At 34.9% G+C, this 26,549-nt stretch overlaps 2 protein-coding genes across 2 annotated transcripts in view; one reads left to right on the top strand and one right to left on the bottom strand.

Moving 5' to 3' along the window:
• The window catches only part of TBCD (tubulin folding cofactor D), a 522,548-nt gene that overhangs the window by 154,800 nt on the left and 341,199 nt on the right, over positions 1–26,549 (top strand). Inside the window, exon 12 of the mRNA XM_044675187.1 lies at positions 8,617–8,711. Within this exon, the coding sequence (XP_044531122.1) occupies positions 8,617–8,711 (95 nt within the window). The remainder of the gene's footprint in view (positions 1–8,616; positions 8,712–26,549) is intronic.
• Positions 16,438–19,040, bottom strand: ZNF750 (zinc finger protein 750). The gene is made up of 2 exons (XM_044671652.1): positions 17,617–19,040; positions 16,438–17,161 (listed from the first exon to the last, which is right to left on the bottom strand). Exons 1-2 carry the CDS (start codon positions 19,038–19,040, stop codon positions 16,438–16,440), a joined length of 2,148 nt encoding a protein of 715 aa, XP_044527587.1.

The raw sequence follows: 26,549 nt of genomic DNA, 5'->3' as shown, positions 1-26,549 counted from the left end.
CTTTCCCACCCCCCATGTCATCTTAGACCATTTAGTATCCTGTCCTCTCCCTATGAATTATTCTTCTGGTTGCTATAATAGTGAATATTATAATAGTGTATAGAGTTCACTACAGAGAATTATACATAGCATTTCTCCACCTAGTAATACAGATAATTAGATCTTATTTATGCCCTTAAAGAGTCAAGCTTAAAAGACTATGAGTTTTCTTTCTTTTCCCTCTGTTTCTTATTTACCTTTTCATCATCTTTCTCTTGATATCTGTGGTTGAGTGTCAAACTTTCCAATTAGTCCCGGTCTCTTTTGTGCAAAAACTTGGAATTCTTCAATTTTGTTGAATGCCCATACTTTCCCCTGAAAGTATATGGTTAGTTTCGCTGGGTAGTTGATTCGTGGCTGAAGGCCCAGCTCTCTTGCCTTTCTGAATATTGTATTCCAAGCCTTGCGTTCTTTTAGTGTTGAGGCTGCCAGATCCTGTGTGTTCCTTATTGGTGCTCCTTGATATTTGAATTGTCTCTTTCTGGCTTCTTGTAAGATTTTTTCTTTGACTCGAAAGCTCTTCAATTTCGCTATTATATTTCTGCGTGTTGACTTTTCTGGGTCCAGTTTAGAGGGTGTTCTATGGATCCTTTCAATGTCTATATTGCCCTCTTGTTGTAGAACTTCAGGGCAATTTTGCTGAATAATTTCTTTGAGTATGGAGTCCATGTTTTTATTAATTTCTGCCTTTTCTGGAATACCAATGATTCTCAAGTTATATCTTCTAGACCGGTTTTCTTGGTCTGTCACTCTCTCCTTGAGATATTTCATGTTTCCTTCTATTTTATCAGTCTTTTGACTTTGTTTTATTTGTTCTTGTTGTCTTGAGAGATCATTGGTTTCTAAATGTTCGATTCTAGCCTTTAAGGACTGGTTTTCGGCTCTAATGTTTTGGTTTTCCTTTTCAATCTGGTCATTTTTGGTCTTCAGTTGTCTTGTCTCACTTTCCAATTGCGAAATTCTGCCTTTTAAACTGTTATTTTCTTGCCAGATTTCTTCCATCTTCCTCAGCATTTCATTTTTAAACTCTTTCATAACTTGTGACCAGCTTTCATTTTTTTGGGGAGGTTTGGATTTTTGTTTTCCCTCCTCTGTTGTCTGGATTTTCTCTGTGTAGAAGTTGTCCAGTGTTCCAGAGTTTTCTTGATGGTCTTTTTCTTCTGGATTTCCTTATTGCTGGCCATTGTTAGCCCCGCCCCTTTTCCGCTTTGTCTTTGCACTCAGGGTCTGCCTGGGCCTTGCAAGCTTGGGGGGTGGGGGAGGGCTCCCGTCTCCTTGTCCTCGGGGTCAGGCCTCCTGGTAGTTCCTGGTCTGCCCCTCTGCCCGAGGTTCCTTCAGCAGTCTTTGGGGCTGCTTCCACAGCCGTGCTCAGGTCTGCACCGGGTCCTCACTGGAGGTCCAAGCCTGGGCTGGAGATCGTTATCCAAGCCTAGGGCACTGCCTTTGCCTGTGCTGATGCTCTTAAGGCCCTGCTTTCACCCCCACAGAAGGTAGTGAAAATCCGTGGGCTGGAGATCTTTTTTCGCCCCTGAGGCGATGCCTTCAGTGCTTGGGAAAGGCCGCGTTTTAGGGGCCTTTGTCCCGGCCGGAGGCGGTGCCTTCACCCACGTGGGCGCTCAGGGAGAGTCCCAGCCACCTGGGGTCCCTTGTCTTGCAGCGCACAGGTACGGGCTCAGGGGCTGCCAGTGATTATCTGGTTGCCCCAGTCCTGTTTACCGGCTTGTGCGGTGTGGGGGTGGGGGAGGGGCTTCTTCCTCTCGTGTTTTAGTGAGATCTGTTTCACCCCTTTAAAGTGTGGAAATGCCCCGATTCTGCGTACCTTCAATGCTGCGCCCTGTTGTGGGGTTCCTTCGTTCCTCTGGACTCGTTTTTATTTCCCCTTGAGGGGTCCTGTGTGGTTCGGTCAGGAGAGATCGAGCAGCTGCTCCTTACTCTGCCGCCATCTTAACCGGAAGTCCGAGGATTGAACTTTGAATGGCAAACTGAGAATTTTATATTTGATCCTGGAAGTGATAGGGAGCTAGAGGAGTTTATTGAGTATGAGGGTGACACGTTTGGACCTGTGATATAGGAAAATTGCTCTCTGCTAAATGGGAAGATACTTCTGGGAGGTAGATCTATTAAGGGGTTATTACAGTAGTACAGACATGAAGTGATGAAGACATTGCATAAAGGTGGTGGCAATATCAGAGGAGAGAAAGCACTATATTGGAGAGATGTTGCAAAAGTAAAATTAACAGCTTTGATACCAGGTTGGATATTTTGTAGTACAGCCAATGAAAAAACACAGAGTATAGATGAAATTTTTTTTTGCAAGAGCAGTGGAAAAACTAGTGTCACTGGATTAGGGCATATTCGATATGGTAGAAAGAGAGAAGATGGGAAAAGTTTGGAAAGGACAAGTTATGAGGGCCTTTGGATGTCAGCCGGAGGATTTTTTATTTGATTCTAGAGGTGATAGGGAGTCACTGGAGTTCACTGAGTTGGGTCATTTTGTTGTCTGAATGGAGATAAATTTGCTCTGGGTAACTTAACCAGCAAGCTATTATATTAATGTAGGTAGAGGGAGATGAGGGTTTTGCCATGATGATAGCAGTATCAGAAGAGGAATAAATAGAAGTATAGCTGGTAGAGAAAAAGATAGCTAGGGAAAGGGCCATTTTCAGTGATATCCAGAAGACAGAAGAGTAGGAAAGAAAGAAATTTAAGATGAGAACAGGTTTTTTTTTTTTTTTTTTACAATGAAGCAGGCATTTCTATGGAGGGGATTGGTAGCATTTGTTTTCACCTTTTTCGTTGAGAATAGGAATAAGTCATTTGATAGTGGGGAATGAAATTTGGATGATGATCTATAGAAGTCCAGAATCAGGAGGATATGGTGATGTAGAAGTTTGAAAATCCCTAAGGGGAACATTTAGAGAGATTTTCAAAGTTAATAATATTATGACCCCAAACTGAAATATTTTCAGAGTCATGGGGTAGTTTCAGTGAGATGGCAGACACTTGGGAGCAGAAGGAATCATGATACTCTTCTTTTCCAAGATAGGAGACCATCTGGAAATTTGATGCCCTCTCCTCACACTTCAACAACAGGAGACTAGTAAGATGAAATTATTCTTCTCTTTTCACAAAAATCTAGATACCAGTTTGATGATGAACCTAATGGAAAGTGATCTGTGCCTTCCTCACCCACACACTTTCTGCTTCTGTGAATCTAGAGAAGTGCAAAATAAGATGGAATGTTGTGCATACCTCTCTTCCATTAATATCCCAGTTTTAAAACCTTAATGTCCTTCTTGACTTAATTTTGCTAGGTTAAACTTAGTGAAATACTGTTTTTATCACAGTGACTAGAGAGTAAAGTTTAAGCTACTTATCCTGATGTCTAAAATCTGATACTAATTGTTCTTTCCAGATTTATCTTTCATGTCTGTTTTGTATAAATGTGACTTGAAAAAAAATCTTTTTCACTATACCATCACATGTTTTCCTACCCTGTGTATTGATTCCTCCAGTTTTGTCCTTATCTGAGTGCTCTCCTTTTAAGTCACAATGTAGGCCCCATTTTTAAAAGTTGTTATTATTGATGTCTTTGCCTATTTATATTTAAGACAAAAAAAAAAGAGGAACAAAGTGAGCATAATTCTGGAAATATGTGCGGTGTGTGACACTTGTGGACCTTCCACATCTGTATAAGAGTGGATTAGGAGTCTTTTCATTTGAGGCATATTTGATTGTTATAATTTTGCAACATTCCTTTTTGATCTCTATGTGTGTATGTGGTGTTCTTTTAATTTACATTGTTGTAATCATTGTTTATATTGTTTTCTTATCTCTACTTCACGTTGCATTAGTTTAAGTACAACTTTCTAGGTTTTTATTTTTATCACAATCATCATTTCTTCTTTCTTTAACTTTTACCTTCTGTCTGTAAAGGTGGGGACCAGGGATGTTTATTATTATTATTAAAATGTAACCTAAATGGTTTGTGGGTTCACACTGGGTTGAAGGAGAGAGAGGACCAACCAGGATAGGGAGACCATGGTTCACTGCCAAGCTGTTAACTGTCAATAGGAATGGCAGTTAGGCTAGGGCCTATGGAACCATCAGGCAACAGGTAAAAGTTTATAACAATTTAATTGAGGGAAATAATAATGAAGGATGGGAATAAGGGATTCTATACTTGAAACCTAAGGGCAAACCACAGGGGCAAGGGAAGGACTTGACTACACTATTCTATTGACCTAAGCCAGGCAAGGGCCCAAAGAAACAGTACTGAAGTCACAGGGAAAGCTCCTCCAAACCTGTTTACAGCCAGGTTTGGTCAGCTCAGCTAAAGGGCCTGAGGATGGCTTTCAATTGGGGTCTCATGGTAATCCAAGGATGGTCACAGGATGCCAAGAGCCAACTCCACCAGGTGATCCAAGGTACCCAGGTAGGGAGAGTGAGTTTGCAAAACTGTCCACCAGATCACAAACCATTTCCCCACTTGGTGCTTCTCTGCAGGTCTATTGTCCACTGCTGAAAGCCTTCACATCAGGATCCCAGGGAATCTGGATGCAGTTTTTCCCTAACTCTGAGATCTCCCAGGGTTAGCAACAGTTATGTCCCCAACCACTATGGAGTCTCTCTCAGAGTCCAAGCCCCACTTCCTGCTCCTTCATTCCATCTTGGAATCCTCCAACCCTTCCTGCTAGGTCCAACACTAATAATAAATTAATCTTCCTCACAACATGTCTTATTATCAATTTTAAGACAAAAGAGTGACAAGGCAATTGGTATTAAGTGACTTGCCCAGTGTCACACAACTAGTAAGTGTTTGCGGCAGATTTGGACTCAGGCCCTCTTAACTCCAGGCCTCCTGACTCTATCCACTGTGCTACTTAGTTGCCCCAATAGCCATAATTAGAACTGCAATTGTCTATTACATTTATGTGCCACCATTTGTTTACTCATTCTGCAGATGGTGGGCATCTGCTGCTATTTTCAGATAGTTCTGGGGTATTGTAAGTTTTCATTTTTTTCAGGTGGTATGATTTAAGGAGAGGTGTGGTTACTGCTTTCTTGGCCTGTGTACTGTTCTATGAGCAAGTATTCTTTTCCATCACGGAAGGGTCCTCATTCCTACTAGTGCCCCTCTTTGTCCTGGCATTATAATCTGGGACCACGTATAGGCAATGAAACAGACTATTGTTCTCAGTGCCAGCCTCATGGTCTATGGCAATGATGGCAAACCTTTTAGAGACGGAGTACCATGTCCTGCTTCCCCCCCAAGACCAAGTGCTATGCCACCCCACCAGAGACAGAATATTGTGCCCCACCCCTTACCCTCTTCCTGTTTTTCTTCCCCCCAATCCCTCCCATCCAGGGGAGGGAGGAAGCATTCCCATTGGGATACTACCCAGAGGGGTGGGTGATGAGAGGTGCTTTTGAAGAGGGGGAGGAGAATGCCCTGACTGTCTCTAGCTCTGCTCCCCTCCAGCCATACTGTAAGCTCTGCTTCCCTCAAACTTAATTCTTCTCCAACCCCAATGTGGGAATCATCTTTACCACAGACTCAACAAACTGCCATTTGTGCCACACCCTCAAGCATCATGTGAGCCTTCCCCTCAAGATCTTTACCCCAGATAGGGGAGGGAGGAAGCGCTCCCATTGGGTGCCCAGGCAGAGGGGCAGGTGAAGTAAGGAATGTCTTCAGGTGCATGGACGAGGGGATGGGAATGGCTCTCCCCTGAGTCCCTCTGGCTTTCTAGTTTAAAAAAAACTCCAATGAAATATGGGTCTTCTCTTAGTCAAGGCATGGCCATCTTTCCTAAGTACAGGTAACAAAATAAAGATGTTTCCTCTGGTAAAAAAAACAAAACCAAAAAAACTCCAAAAAACAACTGCAGGCATGCCCACAGAGAGGATATGAGCATACTCTGTTATCTTTAATAACATTCTTTATTATGAAGAAACAAATCAACTGTCCCTTTTTCTCTGTGTTGGTGCCACCCACCTACTTGGTGGTGATTTCTGGATTTTAATGGAGAATAGTTTTTTCTTTCACAGATGAAAGCCATGAAGGACCTAACAGTCCTAGCTATTGAAAAAGACTAGATTGTTCCATGATATATGGTAGAGCAAGTGGAAGAGCTTTGTCCCTTTGTATCAGTCTCCTCTCTTTTGTGTTGGCAGCCTTTGGCTATTTTGAGTATTTGTTTTCTTTGGCTTTGAAGACTTCCTGGATAACTTCTTTAGGTAATCTGATGGCAAAGTTGTTTTCTTCTTGACAAAACCCATTAATATTCCTGCATCTCCTAATTCAAGTAATTTTATTTTTCTGCTAGATTTCTTCAATAACAATTTATAACTATGAAAGTAGATCTTCAAATTCAGTACAATCAAGTGCACACTAGACTACAGACCAGCAAAGTGAAATTTTGCTGGGCCCTGTGTAAACATGAAATAGACTTAAATATTTTAATCTTTCAAATTGAACCCATTCTAATTTTGAATAATTTGAGTTGTTGTTTTATCTTACATTAAGCCATAATCTGCTTTTCTGATAGACTATCCATCTGGGGCCACACAGAATAAATCTTTTCTTCATTTTTTTAAATTGTGAATTTATTTGTCAGGAAACATGCATTTTGAGATACAAAGAACAGGGAAGAGGATTGTATAAGAAACTGAAAATTTTTTTTTTAAAGACAGCTTTTCTCTGTATACTCTGACAAAATAGTAGCAATATTGCTTTATTTGTGTCTCTTGCATTTCTTTTTTCATGTGCATTTAAAAATGATTTTTGTTGATGCTCTTTTATTTTCATGTCTATCATTACGTTCAAACCTTCCTCCACTTCTTTCCCGAGAGTTGAGAGCTGTGTTTCATCTTAAGTTTTTTGAAGTTATAATTGGTCATTGCTTACAACAGAGTTCTTTTAGCCTGCTTACAACAGAATTTTTTTTTAGCCTTTCAGAGTTGTTAACCCTCATTTTATTATTATGACAATCACCTAAGTTGTTTTCCTGGTCATATTCATTTCATTCTTCATCAATTCAGGCAAATGTTTTTATATTTTTTTGTCGTATTCTTCATTTCTTCATATCTATTAAATTCTGTTACATTCATTTGTTTAGCCATTTCTCAGTTGATAGACAACTATTTTGTTTCTAGTTCTTTGCTACAGTAAAAGGTACTGATATAATTCTTTTTTTTTTTTTTTTTTAAATTCTTACCTTCTGTCTTGGAATCAATACTGTGTACTGATTCCAAGACAGAAGAGCAGTAAGGGCTAGGCAAAGGGGGTTAAGTGACTTGCTCAGGGTCACACAGCTAGGAAGTGTCTGAGGCCTGCTTTGAACTCTAGACCTGACTCTCAATCCAAAAATTAATCTTATTTAGATATAGCCCTTAGATATAGTTTTGCACGTTGTCAGCCAGTTTGTCTCTTCTTATTTGTTCTTTGTGTCCTATAAATTTTATAAACATGGCATCTATAACTTTAGGTCATTTAAAAAATGTAAAATAATGCAAGGCCAAGGATAGATTGATCCTTGTGGCACTCCATTAGAGATTTTCCAAGTTCACATCAGGCCTGTCTACAAAACAGTTCCAGGTCCACTAAAAATGCTTTGCTGAAATCTGTCCCTTAAGCTTCACGAGCTACCAGCTACCAGTTTAGTACTCTGTAATGTTGTTGAGCTGCTTGATCAATGGCACATAACTAATAAATGTCAGAGGTTGGATTTGAACCCAAGATCTTCCTGACATGTTATTTCATTAGGTTACCTCTTTTATCTGTCTCGTAACTATTAAATGAATAAATGAAATTGTTCTAGGACTGTGTTGGTGAAGGTATGACCTGGCGTGCTGGAGGGGGCAGCTCCATTCTCCCTCTTCATAGTGTTCAAGGACATTTTTCACATATCCTTGCCTCTCCACCCAGCAGCCCAGTGTGATCATTTCTTCCCTCTGTCTGGGGTAATGTTGGGGCCTCACAGGCAGCTTGAAGGTACAGTTTGGGCATACAATCTCTAAAAGTTTGCAAACACTGTTCTAGGATGACTTGTTCTTGATAAAGCCAACCTTTTTGTGATCACTTCTTCTGTTTCTAGATAATTTATTTAGCCAAGAACCAAAGTTAATTTTTTTTGGCCAGTAGGCTTCTATTCCCATTCTTTTTTAAAAAACAAAAACAAAATATAATAACATATACCATTGCTCAAAGGGTTTCAGGATATTTCCTATTCTTTACTCCCTTAGACAAACTTCTTCAGGCCATATTTAGGATATGATATTTATATATTTAATCACCTAATTTTAGATTATTTTGTGCTTCATTCTCACAGTAACAAGTGTAACCCTAAGGAGCAATTTAACTTATTTATAAGAGTAAAATTCCTATCCATTGGTATTGAATTCTTAGAAGGTCTATACATTTTTTTAAAATTAAAAAACCCTTATCCCCCGAAAGTAATGAAAAACAAAACAAAACAAAAAGCCCCAGGTTTTAAGTAAGGATTAACTTTTGAGAATTCAGTATAAAAAAATGGAATCCAAATTAAATTAAACTCATGTTCTATATATTGTTAGTTTTCAGGAAACTGATAATGCTTGGCATGGTGGATGTCTGGCTTTAGCAGAATTAGGCAGAAGAGGATTGTTACTACCTTCTCGACTCACAGATGGTAAGTAGTAAAAGCTTATTAATATTATTTTATAGTGCCCTGGTATTCCAGTCTGTCCGTTCCATTAATTTTCTGTTGATTGCTATTAATTTGCATATCTAAGCCTAATTTAATTTTCTGACATTAACTTATATTTCTCACATCTCTATTATGATTTCAAACTTTGACTGACATTCATTAATATGGTAAAATGAGATATGAATGTATTAAATAATTATTCTGGTCCTAGAAGGGTAAACTCTGTGTCTTAATCAGCTATTAAATTTGGAGGAAAACGACTTTTATCAAAGTTGCCCTAGTCTGGTGATGACAAACCTATGACATGCATGTCTGCATTGACATGTGTAGCCATTTTTGATGACACGTGGCTGCATACAGAGAAGTATGGAGCTGCATGCCAAGGATGAAACATTTGCTGTAGTGTTGTGTAGACATTCTGTGCACTATAGATGACAATCCTACCTATATTAATTTACCTATTTTGGTTTATTAAATACAGTTATATATTATAATTATACATCTTTGTTATTTAAATTATAAATATTGCAAAATTATGTTTTTTTTCTCAAAGTGACATACCACCTGAGTTATGCTTGTTTTTTTTTTGGTGAATTTTGACACACCAAGCTCAAAAGGTTGCCCATCACTGCCCTAGCCAGTGAATTTTTCAAGAATGATTAAAAATTTTGTTTAAAAATACCATCACCTGTTTACATAGCTCTAAGATTCCTCGAACCTTTCTGGGTTCCCTGTTTCAATCCTTTTATTATTTTTGTATTTCTTCCCTGACTCCTCTTCAGGTTCTCTGTTTTCTTCTTAAATATTTAGCCTATACATTGTATTCTAGATAAAGATCCACAGTGCTAATATTGGAGAAGTTTGAGTAGGTTTATGGATCTAGTCTTTTTTTTTAAATATGGGGTATATAAATATGGATGTCTAAAAAAAGTGAAGATCTTAAATTTTCTCTCTTCTTATTTGAGCATGAAAAGTTCTAATAGAGAGAATTTCTCACATGATCGTGATATACATCTGTTTTTACATCCTAAAATTGCTTTATTTTTGCCTTAACATTCAGCAATATATTCAGTTTTTTGTAGCCCATTATGATTCCTAGTTATTTTCTGCTGTTATCACATAATTATGTTTTTTATGGTATAGTCAAGATTCCATTTTCTATTTGTTCTTATTTTCATATATTCAGTTAACTTTTTTCCCTTTGTGCTACTTTTCTGTATTTTTCTTAATAAAATTTGAGGATAAAAAAAATCAAGAATGAGATGAAAATACATTCCTGTGTCAGGGGAAACAATACAGTTGAAGATATGGGTAGAATGGAATGATTATGTGTTTTGTTGGACAATAGGATTATCCAGTTTAGAGTGGAGAGAATAATGGAAAATAAGGTTGGATAGGTACAGCAGGACCAGTCCTTGAAAATCAAATATATAGAAGACCATTGTAGTTTTTGAACTTGAGAATGACCTAAGAGTGATGTTTATATAAAATAAATCTGCAATATTAAAAAAAAAAAAAGCAGGCATCGGGTACGGGAGGGGAGAAGTGCATTTGGAGTAAGGAAGAGGCTAGAATCAAGGAATAATAATCCTAATTTGAGGTTAAAATATAGACAATCGTGGTGCCATTCAGATTGCTTAAGAAGGGATAACTGTTAGAGGGCAAACTAACAAGACTTGTTTACTGATTGGATATGAATCTTTAAAGAGAAAAGAGTTATTTTTTGAATCTAACTTTTAGAGAATGTTGAATCTAACTTTTAGAGAATGTGAGTGTCATTGATAGACATAGAAAAATTGGTAACCTAGATTTTGGGGAAAGGAATACCATGAGTTCATTTTGGAGAATGCTGAATTTGAAATTATGCCAGGAACTCCACAAGAGATTTGTCTTGTTGGCAGTGGTGGATAAATGGCTAAAGCTTATAGGGAAAGACTGAATAGTTATTGATTTTAGTGATCATTGATGGTAACAGTAGAAGATTTGAGAACGAAGCAGTTTTCTTAAGGAGCTAGTTAGGAAGAATAGTAGAAATTTTCATTTTGAAAGACTAAGCCTAAAGACTGCTTTCATAGAGAGTCTTTGAAAGTTTAAAAATACTGTTAAAATATAAGACGTTTTAGTCTTCTGAGAAATGAACTTCTGAATGGATGAATATATCAGTTATTAAAAGGGAAAAAGTCTATTCAGCAAGATATGCTATAAAATTCAGTTTCAATGATTGACTAAAATAAAAAAGAATAATAGGAATTATTTAAGTTGGAAAATAATCCAAGCAATTAAAAAGTTTCTTGTATTTTTAATTTGACATGTAGCACATTAATGATCATATTTATTCCTGTGTTCTGTCCTATAGGTACAATTATAAAAAAGAAATGATCTGTAGGTAAAGGACAGACTAGTTAGAATACTGCTCAGTTGCTTGGGAATTAAACAACATATGAAAAAATTGTTAAATACAATTAGAATTTAGGTAATAAGAATTGTTTGAAAAAGTACTAGGGACATGAAACTGAATGTCCTTTATGCATTAAATAATTGTGAAAGTAAAAGCAAGAAATAATCATCAACAGTAGCTTTTTATTGTTTTTTTGGGAGGGGAATATGATAGGAATGGCAAAAGGAGAGCCACTTAACTTGGTTAGAAACCTGCCACTTCTGTTCTATTAAAGTTAACTTATGGGGGCAACTGGATAGCTCAGTGGATTGAGAGCCAGGCCTAGAGATGGGAAGTCCTAGGTTCAAATGTGGCCTCAGACACTTCCCAGCTGTGTGACCCTGGGCAAGTCACTTGACCCCCATTGCCTAGCCCTTACCACTCTTCTGTCTTGGAGCCCTCCAAGACGGAAGGTAAGGGTTTAAAAAAAAAAAAAAGAAAGAAAGAAAGTTAATTTATCTTTAATTTCTCCACTCTTCCATTCCATATACTACATAACAGTCTCAGTGATATTATTGAATCAAAGGGCTAATATATTTAAGAATGACTCCAATGACTCCTTTTGTTTCTAGGATCAATTACAAACCCCAATCTTTGGAATTAAATGCCATTTACAATCTAGCTATAGTCTACTTTTTGTAGTTTAATATGTATTACTTCCTTTTGGTTCAGCCAAACTGGTCTCTTTGCTGTCTTTCACATAGTACATTTCATATCCTGACTCCATGCCTTTATACACACTACTATTCATGTCTGGAATGAATGCATTCCCTACTTACTGTAACTTCTTAGTATTCGTAGCCTACTTCAAACATTAGCTCAAATTCCACCACTTAGTTAAGTCCTTTTCTGATGTCTCCAGTTGTTAACTCTACCTTCCATTTAGTATTGATTTACGTTTTATCTACTTTCTTCTTCTTTTTATGATATATATTGTTTTCTCTGATGGTTTGTATTAGATGGCAAGGGCTATTCTTTTGTAGCTATTGTTTCCCCAGTACCTCCACTATGTTAGGCAAATAGTATGTGCGTAATATAGTGCTCATTGATTTAAGCTGTTGACCCTCTAAAAGGAGTATAACTAGAAGACTAATTCAGTAAAATGGAAGAAGCAGTTGGTTCAGTGTCAGAAAGCCTTAGGGCAAATCTTACCTCTACTACTTGCTATTTGTGTGACCTCGGGAAATAGCACGGACTAGGGAATAGTGGGCTAGACTTGGAGTCAGAATGGTTTGGGTTCTAATTCTGCACCAGAGACTTAAACAGCTATATGAACATTTATAAAATTCTAATAATAATGTAATCTGCTTCTCAGAGTTATTGTAAAGATCAAATAAAATAATATGTAAAATTCTTTTGATTGACTATAATGTCAATATCTACTATGTTTTTTATTTTTATGTTTTCATTGTTGGCTTTACATCTAGTTGATTGGGGGGCAATAGATTTTTCTGTGATAATGTTCTGGTTCTAGTTTATTTGTTAAATAAATTCTGGAGGCTGTTTTGGAATTTGTATTTATAATATGGGGATTTATTGTGTCCTAGTTTTTAAAAGATAATTGAGCTTCTGATGTTCTAGCCAACAGGTCATGCGTTGCTACATATTAGTTAGGTACTAAAATTTTATAACCTATATCTGAGTTGAATAGTTTCTATGCTTTCCATGTGTAATTTGGATTGATCCAGGCTCCTTAAGTATTTGTTGTGGCAATAACTTAATCCTGTATTCATATTTTAAAAGCCCCCAAATCTTGTTTTTATAAACCTGCACGATTCAGTCATTTTTGATAAATTTTTGTAGACATATTATTTATTTAATTTTTATGGGTATGGCCTATGGAAGTACCTGATGATGATATTGAATAGATTCTTTCTTTAAATTTAGTATCTTTGAAATCCACAAAATGGGGGTAAAGGGGAGAGTGTTAGACAAGATGATTTCCAATGTCCCTTCCTACTCTAGATTCCAGATTCTAACCAGGATATATATAACATTGAATATGATCAGTCTTTCTATGATAGAAATGTGGGGCAGCCTTCTGAATATAAAGGTAAGTAATTCAATTAAAGTCTGTCCCAAATATTTACTAATTTCTAATGATGTACGAGGAAGACACTGTAGTAGATGTTGATAATATACAGATGAAAATGACAGTACAGAGCACTAGGTGGCATGGTGGATAGAGTGGTGAACTTGGAGTCAGGATGCTCAGAGTTCAAATCCTGCCTCAGACATTTAATAGTTGTGTGACTAAGCAAATCCCTTATCCTTTTTCAGTCTCAGTTTCCTCATTTTGAAACCTTCCTATTAGTGTTGTTTTGAGGATTAAATGAAATAGCATTTGTAAAGTGCTTTGCAGACCTTAAAATGCTATATAAATGCTAGGTGCTATAATGATAATTGATAAGGAAAAAACAGATTTCTTTTTCTAAACTTAACATGTTTAACATGTGGGAGGTGGTAAGGAATGAGTTCTGTGCACAAATAATTGTAATTCAAGTTAGAAAATGACTAAATACATTAGAGAATTAAAGTGCCATCTTATGTGAAACTCAAGAGGGAAGGTTTATGTTTTTCTGGGAGTATTGGAGAAATCATAATAAAGGATGTGTCACCCTAGGTGGATCTTTTAAGAAGAAAAGTTTTAATTGACAGAGATTTACTTATCAAGTTAGGTAATATATTACATAGGTTGTAAGACCTGAGTTCACAATCTACCTCAAGACAGTTTAATAGATATGTGACTCTGGGCCAGTTCTTTAACATCTTTGTACTGTATAATGGAGATATAATAATAATAATAATACTTAACTCACATGGTTGTTCTCTGATCAAATGAGTTAACATATGTAAATTGATTTGTAAACTTTAAGGTATTACATAAAAACTTAATATCATCATTATTGGCTGCAGATTATGTGTTGTATACATAGTGATGAAAGATTGGGTGAGATTGAGAAGCTTCGTTCCTCTGAAGCATGACTTTTAAAGGGGAGTCAGTAAGTTTAAACATGTTTAAGTGCCTACTATGTACCAGGTTCTATTCTAAAGAATAGTGATACATAAAAAGGCAAAAGACAGTGCCTGATCTCAAGGAACTTCGCAGTCTAATGTGGGAGACTACATGCAAGCAATTATGTGCAAACAAGATTTTTGTATAAGATTAATTGGAAATGATCAACAAAGAGAATATACTAGAATTAAGGAAGATTGGGAAAGGCTTCCTAAAGAAAGCAAGATTTTACCTGGGGTGGGACTTGAGGGAAGCCAGGGAAACCAGGAGGTAGAGATGAAGAGGGAGAATATTCCAGACATGGGAGACAGAAGCAAAAATGCCTAGAAGTGGGAAATGGAATTCCCTGTATGAGGAATCGCAAGGAGGTCACAGTGTCATATCACAGAATAGATGTGGGGTGAGTAAGGCATAAGAAGACTGGAAAGATAGGAGGGAGCCAAGTTGCCAAGGTCTTTGAATGCCAAATGGCTGATTTTATGTGTGATCTGGAGGTTATAGGGAACCACTGGAGTTTATTGAGTATGAGTCACATTAATGACCTGTGCTGATCACTTTGATAATTGAATGGAGGATGGATTGGAGAGAGGAGAAACTTAATAGCAGGGAATCTAATCACAAGAGATGTATTTTGGAGCTCGGTTTACACAGAGAAAGTATGTTGGAGCCAGATTTAGACAGAAAACTATTAATTGACTTGAATATTACATCCTTTAACTTAATTGATTATACTTGGGCAGTTATTCTAGTTTCCAATTCTTGTGCTTTAAAGTGTATATGATATTCTGTAGTCATAAAGAAATATTTTTTCCATGTAATATTTTCATACATTTAATTGAATGAGGGGTGTTTTATGCCTTAAAGAAATAGAATTTGATCAGGGTTCCATATGAGATTGAGAACTACATTAATCTCTAATGATGTAATAGTTGCTATATTTCCTTTTATTGGGTGCTTTTGTCATTTGACACTGTAATATTTTTTCTAGATTATTTATTAGTTGTTGTCCATATCCTAGAACATGATAAAATACTGTCTTGATGCATACGGATTAAGCATCCTGTATGTAAAAAAAACATTTTTGTTCGAAAAGGGTACATGGATGATCATGAATTATACTTTTTCCTAAAACATATTTGATTTTAGAAAAATAGAGCCTAGAAATACTAGTATTTGACATCATAATTTTGAATAATAGCTGCACAGGTTTTGAGTTGTTATTTGATCATTGTCTAAAAGCCAGGAACAAGGGACTGCCTACATTTTCTCCAAATTGGTTTTTGCTAAGCACAATCTCATTTATCTTACCTTCCCAGAAAGCACAAAATTTACATTCTAAGTCTTTAACTTGTTCAAATTGTGATGTGAATATTTTCCTTTTTTAACCACAACTTCATTGTGTATTGTAGCAAAATATTACAAAACATAACACAGGAATTTATATTGCATTCATTATTTTATGCATTCTTAAGCATAATACATAGATTTGTTTGAAAAATATTAGAAATTATATATACAATTCTAAGTATAGAAAAGAAGAATGAAGTTTGCAAAATTCAATGACCCATCCTAACCAAATAAATGTCATAAATACCTTCACCCATAGTACTTTTTTCACTAATGAAAATAAATTATTAATTTAAATAGATGTCTGGATTATTTTCAACAATAACAAATCATAGTTTTCACATTCATAATGAGCTTTTAAAGTAATTTCTAAAAGTGTATATGCACATATATGTATGATTGTTATATATATATATCTCCACACACATAGAGGCTCTTCCTTTTCAAAAAATTTACATTTTATTTGCAAAACAGCTCAAAGTAAATAAATTCAAGAATTTAAGGAAACTTTTGTTACAACAAATATAAAGTTCTTTCTTATGTGGGAAACATTTTTGTAATAAAAGCAGATATAAAAATGTTCTTGGCATGTGACTGACACCAAAAGCATTTTTTTTACTCCCTTGCATTTCTATTGGCTTTAGTTATGAATGTAGAAGTTTGCTTATCAGAATCTTAGGCATATACAGAAACCTGGATCATTCAAAAATATTTATTACACATTTATAAGCACCTTTAATATAAACATTTACTATTTACAGATTGTTGCTTCCTTTAAAACAAAAATGAAAAACATGTAGTAACAATTGATCCAATAGAAAATGGCCGATATGAGTCATTTGGTCCAGTGGACAAATTCTTTAGTATCTGCTGTTTCGTGATCTGAAAGCATATATGAAAGTTGAATGTTAAGTCACCCTGGTTCTCTTTCTTAGAGTGAATACTCTTGCAGTGTCATTTAGTTTTGCCTTTTTAGTTCCTTGGTGAGATTTTCCTGTTTCTTTTTGATTCGTCCGCTTTTGTCCTTTTGATTTAGTATTACATTCCGTCTCCAGAATTTCTTTGGAACTGAAAGTGGGTTCATCTTGTTGAAAAGTGGAATCCTGAGAATTTTGCTCTTCAGTTTCTACCCTTATTTTTTCAGGACTGTATGCAGCTAGTTGGCAGAGAGCAACAGCAGCTGTTTGTTTTTGTTCATCACTGTTGTCAATCATTCTTAAATCTTGGGCTTCACCATTATTGGCTGTGAACAAAACGTCATCTTGATGGATGTTTTGCTGGTGGTTCTTTATACAGTGTTCTGCTTTAGAACTTTCAGTTTTCCGAGTAGCAGCAACTTCCGCATCTTGTGAAAGACTGTGGAATGAAGGTTTCAGGTTCAGAGTATTAGTATTGCAGGTATCCTTCACTGAGAGGTTTAAAGGCATGTCTTGTAGCTTCATAATGTCTTGAGTTTCCATTTGGGTCATGTTTTTGTATATATGTTCATGTATGATTCCCTTTTTTTTTTCAGATTTCTTAGAAAGATTGAGTGGAACTATTCCTGGGTCTTCCTCTGTGTTAGAAGAATCCTCATTTGTGTTAGATGTACCTCCTATCTGATGTTGTACTTCTTCATCAATAACATTAATGCTGAAAGAAAAACATAAACAAATTACATTTCTTCTTAGGAAAATAAGACTTATGGCACTGAGTGTTTTCAAACTAAAGTTTGTATATTTTTATGGCGCTGAGGGTTTTCAAACTAAAGTTTGTATATTTTTTGCTTAACTGCAATGAGAAATTATTCTTTAGAACTAGAAAGACCAGGTATGTCAATTGAAGCAATTAAAAATGTACTTTGAGATAAAAGTTTTTATCTATTTTTATTTTCTTTGCATTATTTATTTAAAAAAATTACTGTGCCAATTGTCCATGCTTTATCCTTCAAGATATTTTAAAATACCAATATTCATGGTGTTAAAAATTTTAATGAATTACAAACTGGCTAATTAGATAGAATAAAGCTGGGGGTGGGGTAAAGAGGGATTTCTGTTTGGAATTGGGCTTTTAAGTTTTGGAAGTAAGATTTATGGAGACTGTCTTACCTTCTTGTAGAGTCTGTTCTGTTTAACTGTAGATCAGGATATTCTGAGTTTTTTCGAACAAGTCTGAAGGCTGTGGCATTTTCTTCAGGTTGATTTAATTTTCCACATGGTCCAGGGGAAGATTTATTTGAGAGCTCAAACAGTCCTTCAGATGCATGGCTTGTCTGAGTGAAGTTGGTGGGACTTGGTCTTCCTGGAGATCCTGTAGCTGCACTTCCTGCACGGGGACTCATCTTGGCCCCATCTCTATCATTTGGCTCATCTTTGGAATGATCTTGGCTTTGGAGAACTAAGCTTTCTTTTTCATAATCTATGTGTTTTTTGTGGGAGTTCCAGGAATTTAATCTGGATTGATTTGAATTTGGATAGATCAAGTTAGTTTCTTCAAGTAGGTGAGAACTTTGCTCTCTTGTAATACTAGCAACATGTGGAAGTTTAAGGCCATAGGAAGAGAATGCAGACTCTGGTCTATAGAACCCATATGGTATGGGAAGACTGGAGTGATACTGTTGGAAAAATTTGTAGGGCTCATATGTTGATGGTGATGGATTCAAATGTTTAGGAATTGGTCCTGGGTGGGAAAGAAAATGTCTTTGGTCTTGAGTACCATAGACAGATAGCAAAGTGTTTTCACACTCTACTGAATTACCTGTGAGTAAATAGGGTGAATATATAGTAGCTAGTCCATGCTCTGTGTAAAAATGAGGTGGATATTCTGGAATAGTTGGTTGTATATAAGAAGAAATGGACCCAAAACCTTTTGTAGATGGAATTTTATGTGACAGCTCTGGGAGAAAAGAGCCAGTTTTCCATGGGTGATTAGGTGTATGGAAGGCAGATTTAGTGTGAAAAGAGCTTTTGGTAATTGGGTCAGGTATTGGCAGCATTTCAGATACTTCATCATTTTCTGATCCTTTAAGTCTGTGTTCTACTGGTACAAAAGCTGAAGGTCTGGCACCACCTTCTAGAATAGGTTGGATAGTAATTGTACTTTCTGAGACTGAACCAAGAGAGGTTGCTTTCTTTTGAACTGGAGGGTTTTGTCCTAATGATTTACTTGTCTCACAGTTTCGTGATTCTAAATTTTCCTTTGCTTCTTCCTTGGCAAAGCTGTGTTGAAGCTTAGAATCAAGATTTGTTAGTCCATTGGTGATTGACTTGGAAGTAGTTGGTTTAACTAATGAATCTATGTGATGAGTTTGTTTAGGCTCTAAGGAATTGGACTTGGGACATTTGGGAACTCGATCTTGTTCTGATACTAATGTAATGGAGTTTTTACAGAGGCCATACTTCATATGATTAAAAAGATGTGATTTTTCATTGCAAGTAAAGGGGCACTGAAAACACTTATATTTAAATGGCTTTCCTGGAGGCCTTGGGATATAATGAGGTTTCTTTGGTTTTCGTTCTTTGAGAAGACTCATTTTTCTTCTTAAATTTTCAGGTTCTGTCTTTTATGTAATCTAATCACAGTTCACTTCTTTAGAATCAAACTTTAGTTTTGTCTTATCTTAGAAGTTTGTGTTCCCTTTTAAAAGAATTTTCATTTGAAGCTGGCTCCACAGTGTTAGGATCTGGATGAAAGGCCACCTTTTCAATTGGATTTAGAAGAACTGTAACAGAAAAATGAGTTCTTAAATAACATGATAACTGATTCAGTGAGAAATTACTATTTTTCTAACTAACATTAAATAGTTAAAATAAAGATACTCTGCTTGAAGGTAGGCATATTTACAATTTCTTATACTCCTAAATGAATGCCAGTGTAAGGTCAACCAAAAACCTGAAATTATTGATTTGGCTTCTAAAGTTAAATGTTGAACTGAGTTCATCGCATGGTTTTAGTTTTCACTTCCTCTCTTCTTCACAAAACTCTATGACATCTTCCTTCTAACCCCTCCACCTAGTTAGTGAGAAGAATTTCCTTTTGGGGACAAGAAAAACATAGCATGTCCAGTGTATTTATAAGTGGCTTTTTAGAGGCTGAAAGGTGATGTGAGTTTGTGGAAAAGGGTCCCCTCTTGGAGTCAGGGAGATCTTAGTTCAAGCCTTATCTATCACATATACTGGGATCCTAGGCAAATCACTTAATCTCTCAGGATCCTAGGAGACTCTTAAGGACTATAGATTACAGTGTTTTACAGAGAATAGTGAACAGATACTGATCTCTTTTAATTGGGGATATTTCCATACTAGAGAATTCTGTACCTGGAAGCACAGACCTAGAAATCTCCCCTACTTCTTCTTCCCCCCACAAAAAAAAATTGATAAGCTTAAGGCCACAGCATAGTAATAATTTATAAATTTTCTTAATTGTGGCTAGATTTAGGTTAACAAAGAATCTGTTAAACTTCACCCAGGCTACTATACTTTTTTGAACATTGTTGCAATCATTGTAATCAATTCACCTAGTTGTATTTTTATTCCTAGAAATTCTAAAAAGATTATTTTTCTAGAGAAAAATATTTGGGGCCTTGATGTGTGAGGTCTCAAATCTGAGACCAGGAAAAAAGGGCTTTTCCAGGAAGCAAGATTTTCTTTAGATATTGATAGTAAATAGTCTACTTATTTTCAGGTAAAATGGTTGTATTTGAACCTTATGGTTACAGTCTTCCTTAACATGTATTTACATACATATATATGTTTCATACTCAATTTTTAAAAAAAAAGAATGTTTTTTGCTTTTTCTTTGTATACCTACTGTTTAACATAATGCCTGGTACATACTAGCTACTTAATAAATGTGTATTAACTTGACATTAAGATAATAAGAGAAAACAAATATAATTAGAGCATTCAGTTAAATAATTCTTTTATAATTTGGATATCAGTTTCATTACCATTGTTTAAATCTGTATGTGGCTTTAAAAACAGACATGTGCTTGACTTTGTAAAATTACAGAATGTTAGAATTGAAAAGGACTTTAGTAGCCATTCAATCCAATCCAAAATTAAAAAATAATCTTGACTAAAATACATTTTATCTGATTCCATTCACACCAATATTGTGAGAAGTTAAAAAAAAAATCATCAGTAATGCTGGTGGTATAACCTTAAAGACAATTTTTTTCTTCTTTGGCTTTAGCACTTTACAAATATTCATATATATATATATATATATATATATATATTTATTTATTGTTACTCCTGCTTTACCAATAAGGAAACTGAGATGGAGAGGCTTACTCAAGGCTATAAATTTGAGCTGTTGGTCCATTTCTTGCTGTGCCATTAAACTGGGTCCTGGTAAAATTTTGAGACCATAAGTGCTAAAATTTACCTAAAATAGGTATTAAGTATTTTTTAAAAAATGAATTCTTGCATGACAATGATTGTCACAGTACAGAAATATCTTTTTAACCTTTATTTGGTCGGAGGCTGTCTTAAGCATAGCCAAGAATCAAGTATGATAGTGGCCACCTCCTTAGAGTTCACGATCATCTACTTGTGTGTTTCAGTTGTTGTTACTGCTAAGAGGTTACAAATGTGCCTGGAAAGAGACAATTTCTAGAGCTGACTGCATTACATGTAGCTCTCACATTTCCCTTTACTCCATATCTGTAGTCAGATAGTGAGTGAGTGAGTGAGTGTGTGATTTTTTATTTAAATACCTTACATTTTTTTTCAGAAGTGATACATTTCCTAAATGTTTTGTACAAAGTTCTATTTCTTAAAAAAAAGTCTAATTGAGAATCTAGGGTTTAAAGGAATTGTACATTTATTATTACCTGATTGATGTAGAAAAGACTGTTTTCATTAAAGAAGCTTGAATTTTAATGTGATAGTTTATATCTAGTGTGATAATAAAACAGTTCATTTAAAAAAGAAAAAATATTGCATATTTTTGTTATTACCAGTTAAGTTTCTGATACTTAGGGAACCACTTTTGTGGAGGATTTTTGGTTTGTAGAGGTCAGATTCAAATATAAAGAGATTATCTCACTTTCCCAGGATTTCTTAGGATCAGAAAGAGCTAGTATATTGAAAGTAGTACAAATTTCTCTGTTGCCTTAATCTCTAGATTCTTATCTCTCTTTTTCACTACCTCTGACCTCCCTTCCATTTCCTAAATGCTTTTGCATACTCCCATTGCCTTCTCTTCCTTCTTTTACCTTGTAGTAAAAGTGACAAGACAGTGTATTAGAGAATATAAATACAGAATTAATAAAGTATAAATGCTGCTGATAATTTCTGTGTTTTTGCTTGATTTCTGTTAAAAAGAAAATATTATAGAAGTTATTTTGTATCAAAATTAATTTTGTACTGTGGAGTAGAAAGAACCTGATAAATAAAAAAAAAAGCATACTCTATTTGCCTGGTTTCAGGAAACCAGAGAAGTGGATGCATTCTCCAGTCTGATGCTTGGTGAGGTAGATAAGTCAGTGGAACTTGTGCTGGCATGTCTCATTATGTTCACTGATTCTGAAGGCGTGAGAACCACTTCAAGTCAAGTTCCCATGATTGTATAGGATGTGTTATGGCAAAGATCTGAAAACTGATGATTTCATCACTGACTAGAAGCATCATGATCAAAATGATGACTGTTGCAAAACATTTATCAATTGTGGGTCGAAAATCATAACGATACTAATTGTGAAAGTGAATAAGTATGACAACTTGAGATTTCTTAAGAGAATTTTTAAAATATTTAACAGAAACATAAAACACACACAACAGTATTAATTATTTTTTTTTTGTTTTTTTTTTTCAACCTAATATTTTTGGTACCTCTCAAAGTGGCACTATTAGCAATTTCATACTAGGACAAGCCTTTGAACTAATTTAATATTGCACTTTTTACTTAATAACATTTTCTCAAATGTTTTTTATACCAGACTTTCCTTTTTTCTTAAAAGAATAAATTAGAAAATTCTTACTTAATAAGAGGTATTTATGTAATTAAATTTTAAAGTGTCAATATTTTAACCTGGAAGTCTGACTTGTAGGTTCTTTGCTAAATAATTACTAACTTTTGCAGATTTGCAAATAATTATAAGTGGACAAAAAGGCATTCAGTAATTGCTTTCATGAGAGTATTGTAGGATTTAATTGTTCAAAATAAATGATGAATTTAGAAGTTCACTAGTATAAAATACTTAGGTAAACTTTTTTCTCTGTATTGCTGGCAGATTAAAACAGTGAGCAAAACTGCCTTTGATTTAGTTGCACTATGGGCATATTTTATGTTGTGAGTTTAAATAATTAAATACAACTTTAAAAAAACATTCTAGTGACCTAGAATTCTCCTAATGGTGGTTATATCCAATCACAAAATTTTTCCTACCTACAAAATACAGTTGTGTTTTTATTTGTATGGATAATACTGGAATGCTACATTACAGGGTAGCTTTATGATTTATATAACTTTCTCTAAGATTTGTAGGCTTTAATGAAATTAAACTTGCTACATGGATTCCAAGTGATGTGTATTTATAAATGAGGTAAAAGGCTTGTAATAAACTCAGTCTGGTCTGTTTATATCTGCTATATGTTGGGTGTTCTTGAAAGATGAGCCTTTATTCTCTAAGGAACATAAGGTTGTCGAAACAAACTTTCTTAATGTGATTATTTACAGTAACACTTTGAATTCAAGTATGGAGATCTTTTCATATCTTCTCTTGCTAAGTAATTTTATATATCTATCTATCTACTTTTAGGACACATGGATTCAGAGATTTCTTTTATGATTACCAAAATAGAATAATAAAGTGTAGTTTCCTGGACAACATACCCAAGAGAGAAGCATGATGGAAGTATTGCAGGCCATTTTTTTTAAGCTCTTGTATTCTATCACCTCCCACTCCTCCTGCCCCACCATTTAAATAGTCTAGATAGATTCAGCTTTTGTCCCTTCTTTATCCATCCAACCTTGATCAAAAACTCAATTGAGATCACAGTATCCAATTCTATACTAATTGTGAAAATGAATAAGTAGAATATACTTGAACTTTCTTTAGAGAACTGTTCCTAGATCTAGTGCCAAAAGAGACCTCAGAGGCCTTTTAGTTCATGTTAGATGATGATGAAATTTCCTAATTTTTCAAATGAGGAAACTTAGACCCAAAGAGGTTAAGTTATTGGATCAAGGTTTTAAGAGTTAGATGTAAGAATTGAGCCCCTATTGTCTTATTCCTGAGACAGTGTTTTTTTTTTGCAGATGCTTTTAAGACAGGCCTAAAAAAGGGCTGATTTTTTCTAATGCTTTACTTTACCTTCTCTTCCTTTTTCTTAAAATAATCTATTTTTCCTGTCTCCTTGGTTTTAGTTCTTCTTTTCCACATATTTCTCCATTTTCACTTAGTCATTTACTTTACACTTGATAATGCTATGTACCATATTATTAGAATACTTTTTATCCCAAAATTTAAATCTATTTTTTAAAAAAAACCTATAAAAAGATTTCAGTGTCATATTGAATTGTAATAGAAAATTTTAGGTTGACCTGTTTGTTTCTTTCTCTTACTTATTTTGAGCTTCTTGCTTATTAATATTAATATTAGAAGACAAAATTAACAGAGCAAAATTTTTAATATTATGTTTGCATTGCCCATTGAAATATATTTTATAAATGTAAACTGAAATTTTTATTATGCTTATGCACTCTTTAATGGTCAAGAAATTTAAGAGCTATTTAACACTATGTTGCTAACAGAAAAGTAAATTTAAGTTCTGAGTTAACATAAAATAGTAAGTAAAACTTTTTCTTTAGGTATTTGTGACATATAGCAGAAATATTAGTAATTCAGTAAAAGGAGTAAGGAAATAATATAAAAAAAGATATTTAGAGAAACTGTGACTTTATTATTGGATTTTTAAAAAAAATTTTAAACCCTTAACTTCTGTGTATTGACTTATAGGTAGAAGATTGGTAAGGGTAGGCAATGGGGGTCAAGTGACTTGCCCAGGGTCACACAGCTGGGAAGTGTCTGAGGCCGGATTTGAACCTAGGACCTCCTGCCTCTAGGCCTGGCTCTCAATCTACTGAGCTACCCAGCTGCCCCCTTATTATTGGATTTTAAAAATATTTCCAAGTAATCTAAAATAATCTTTAGCCTTTTTATTTAATTTTTCTTCCTATATAGTTATTTTGCATTTGAAACAAATAGATCATTTAACTTGATATTGTAAATTTCTGTATGTTGAAAGACTCTTGTTCATATTTTATCCCAAAAGTGCCACCTTTGTATACAAAGCCACAGAAGTCTGCATTTTTGTGGGTGGTTTTCAGTTGGTCATAGAGTTGATACAATATCTTCTTGTGGGTGGGTGGTTCCTAAATAAAAGCTATAATACATTTTAATTTTTAAGATGACTGTGAGTCAATGGTATGTTTAAAAAGTTTCTGAACTCCGGTAAAAGACAAGTGGTAAAGGAACTGTTAAAAATGAATTTTGCTAAGGCATAGTAGAAGTAATTATAGTTTTAACTTTAGAGCATATGTCCTTGACAGCCTAAGCAACTATTCTTGTCATACATATTGACCTATGCACTCAAACAATTCTGTAATATTCTTTTTGGTGGTGTCCAGCTGTCTGACGAGGTGCACTCATCAGGGTAGAACATTTTGAAGGGCATGCTGTAATTAAAATATTGTGATGTGGCATTATTGCATAACTCAAGGACATGCCATTGTCGCCTACAGTTGTGGGTGTGTTGCAAGAACAAGATTCGTGAGTTTTATTCCAACTGAATTTTTCCAGTGATTAACTTGCCTGTTCTCTCTCAGACTTTCGGTTCTTTAAGCTAATGGGTAAATTTAACACAACTACTATAAAAGAGAAAAACATATTTACTAGACTTGAATTGGGGAAAGAGAGAACTAGAAAACCATCTCTAAGTAACTCTTTATAATTTAATCAGATCATAATAGTCTATATAATTTTGTTAATGTTTTCAGGATAGATTATAGAAGCTAATCTATTTAACTTATCTGCTTTTTTATTCTTAAAAATGAATCATTTAAATCCATTGAAAGGCCTTGTATTAACAAAATAACATTATACAAAATAATAACTAAATAAATTCTTTTGCTTAGAAGAAATTCAATTATGTTTCCAAACATTAATTTCTCATGAATTTACTTTTGGGATACTGTTCATGAAAGGGAAAAATTTATTTTGATCTTCATAAAAAATGGTAAAAATTGCAGGTATGCTTAATAAGTAGCCTTCTGAAATAAAGAACCTCTCAATTAAAATGAGAAACCAGATGTTTTCAATCCTTAGTTATCTTTATAAATTTTTTTCCAATAAGGAAAAAGTAAGTAGTATGAAATATGTCTGAAGATAATGTTCTTTCCCATAAGAACTAAATTTAAATCATGCATAGATCCTCATATTAACAAAATAAAGTATCAGTGTAGTTAAATCACTTATAATAATGGTTCTAGTCCAAGGAGTGCACCTGCCAGAAACTGTGAGAGGTTAAAGAGTAAAGCAAAGCAGGCTTGAACAGCTGACAAGTTGTTCATTTTAGCTAGATATTTTCAGAAATCTCAAAAGACAGTTTTCAAACAAAACTTATATTTTAAAAAATAACACTAAGTACTTACCAGAAATGTGGTCGTGCTAAAATGTGGGTATTAGTTTCCTTAGCCGTTCAGCTCTAGCTGTCAGTGCTCAGAAGGAAGTACCTGTTCTCAGTCTGATTGCTAGGTGAAACTGAAGGAGGCTGTTTCTGTGGGAGGGATTTAAAGTGTAGGAGTTGAGCCCTCAGGGTGTAGAGATGCACCTGATATTATTCCTGCCTGAAGCTACAATTCATGTGTTTGCATCTACTGTTCAGCATTACCTCAGCACATGATCTATCAAACAAAACGTGTCACTTTTGTGCCCTACACTAAGCAAACTGCTTCAGTTTCTTGAACAGGAATCACAGTGCTTCCCAGAAGTAAGATGCCTATAGTTTGAAAGCTCCATTAAATAAATTTAAAT

The sequence above is a fragment of the Gracilinanus agilis genome, chromosome 4, assembly GCF_016433145.1.
Source record: "Gracilinanus agilis isolate LMUSP501 chromosome 4, AgileGrace, whole genome shotgun sequence".
Taxonomy (NCBI): Eukaryota; Metazoa; Chordata; class Mammalia; order Didelphimorphia; family Didelphidae; genus Gracilinanus; species Gracilinanus agilis.
The sequence above is the reverse complement of the archived record's forward strand: the minus strand, read 5'-3'. Positions and strand labels throughout refer to the sequence as shown.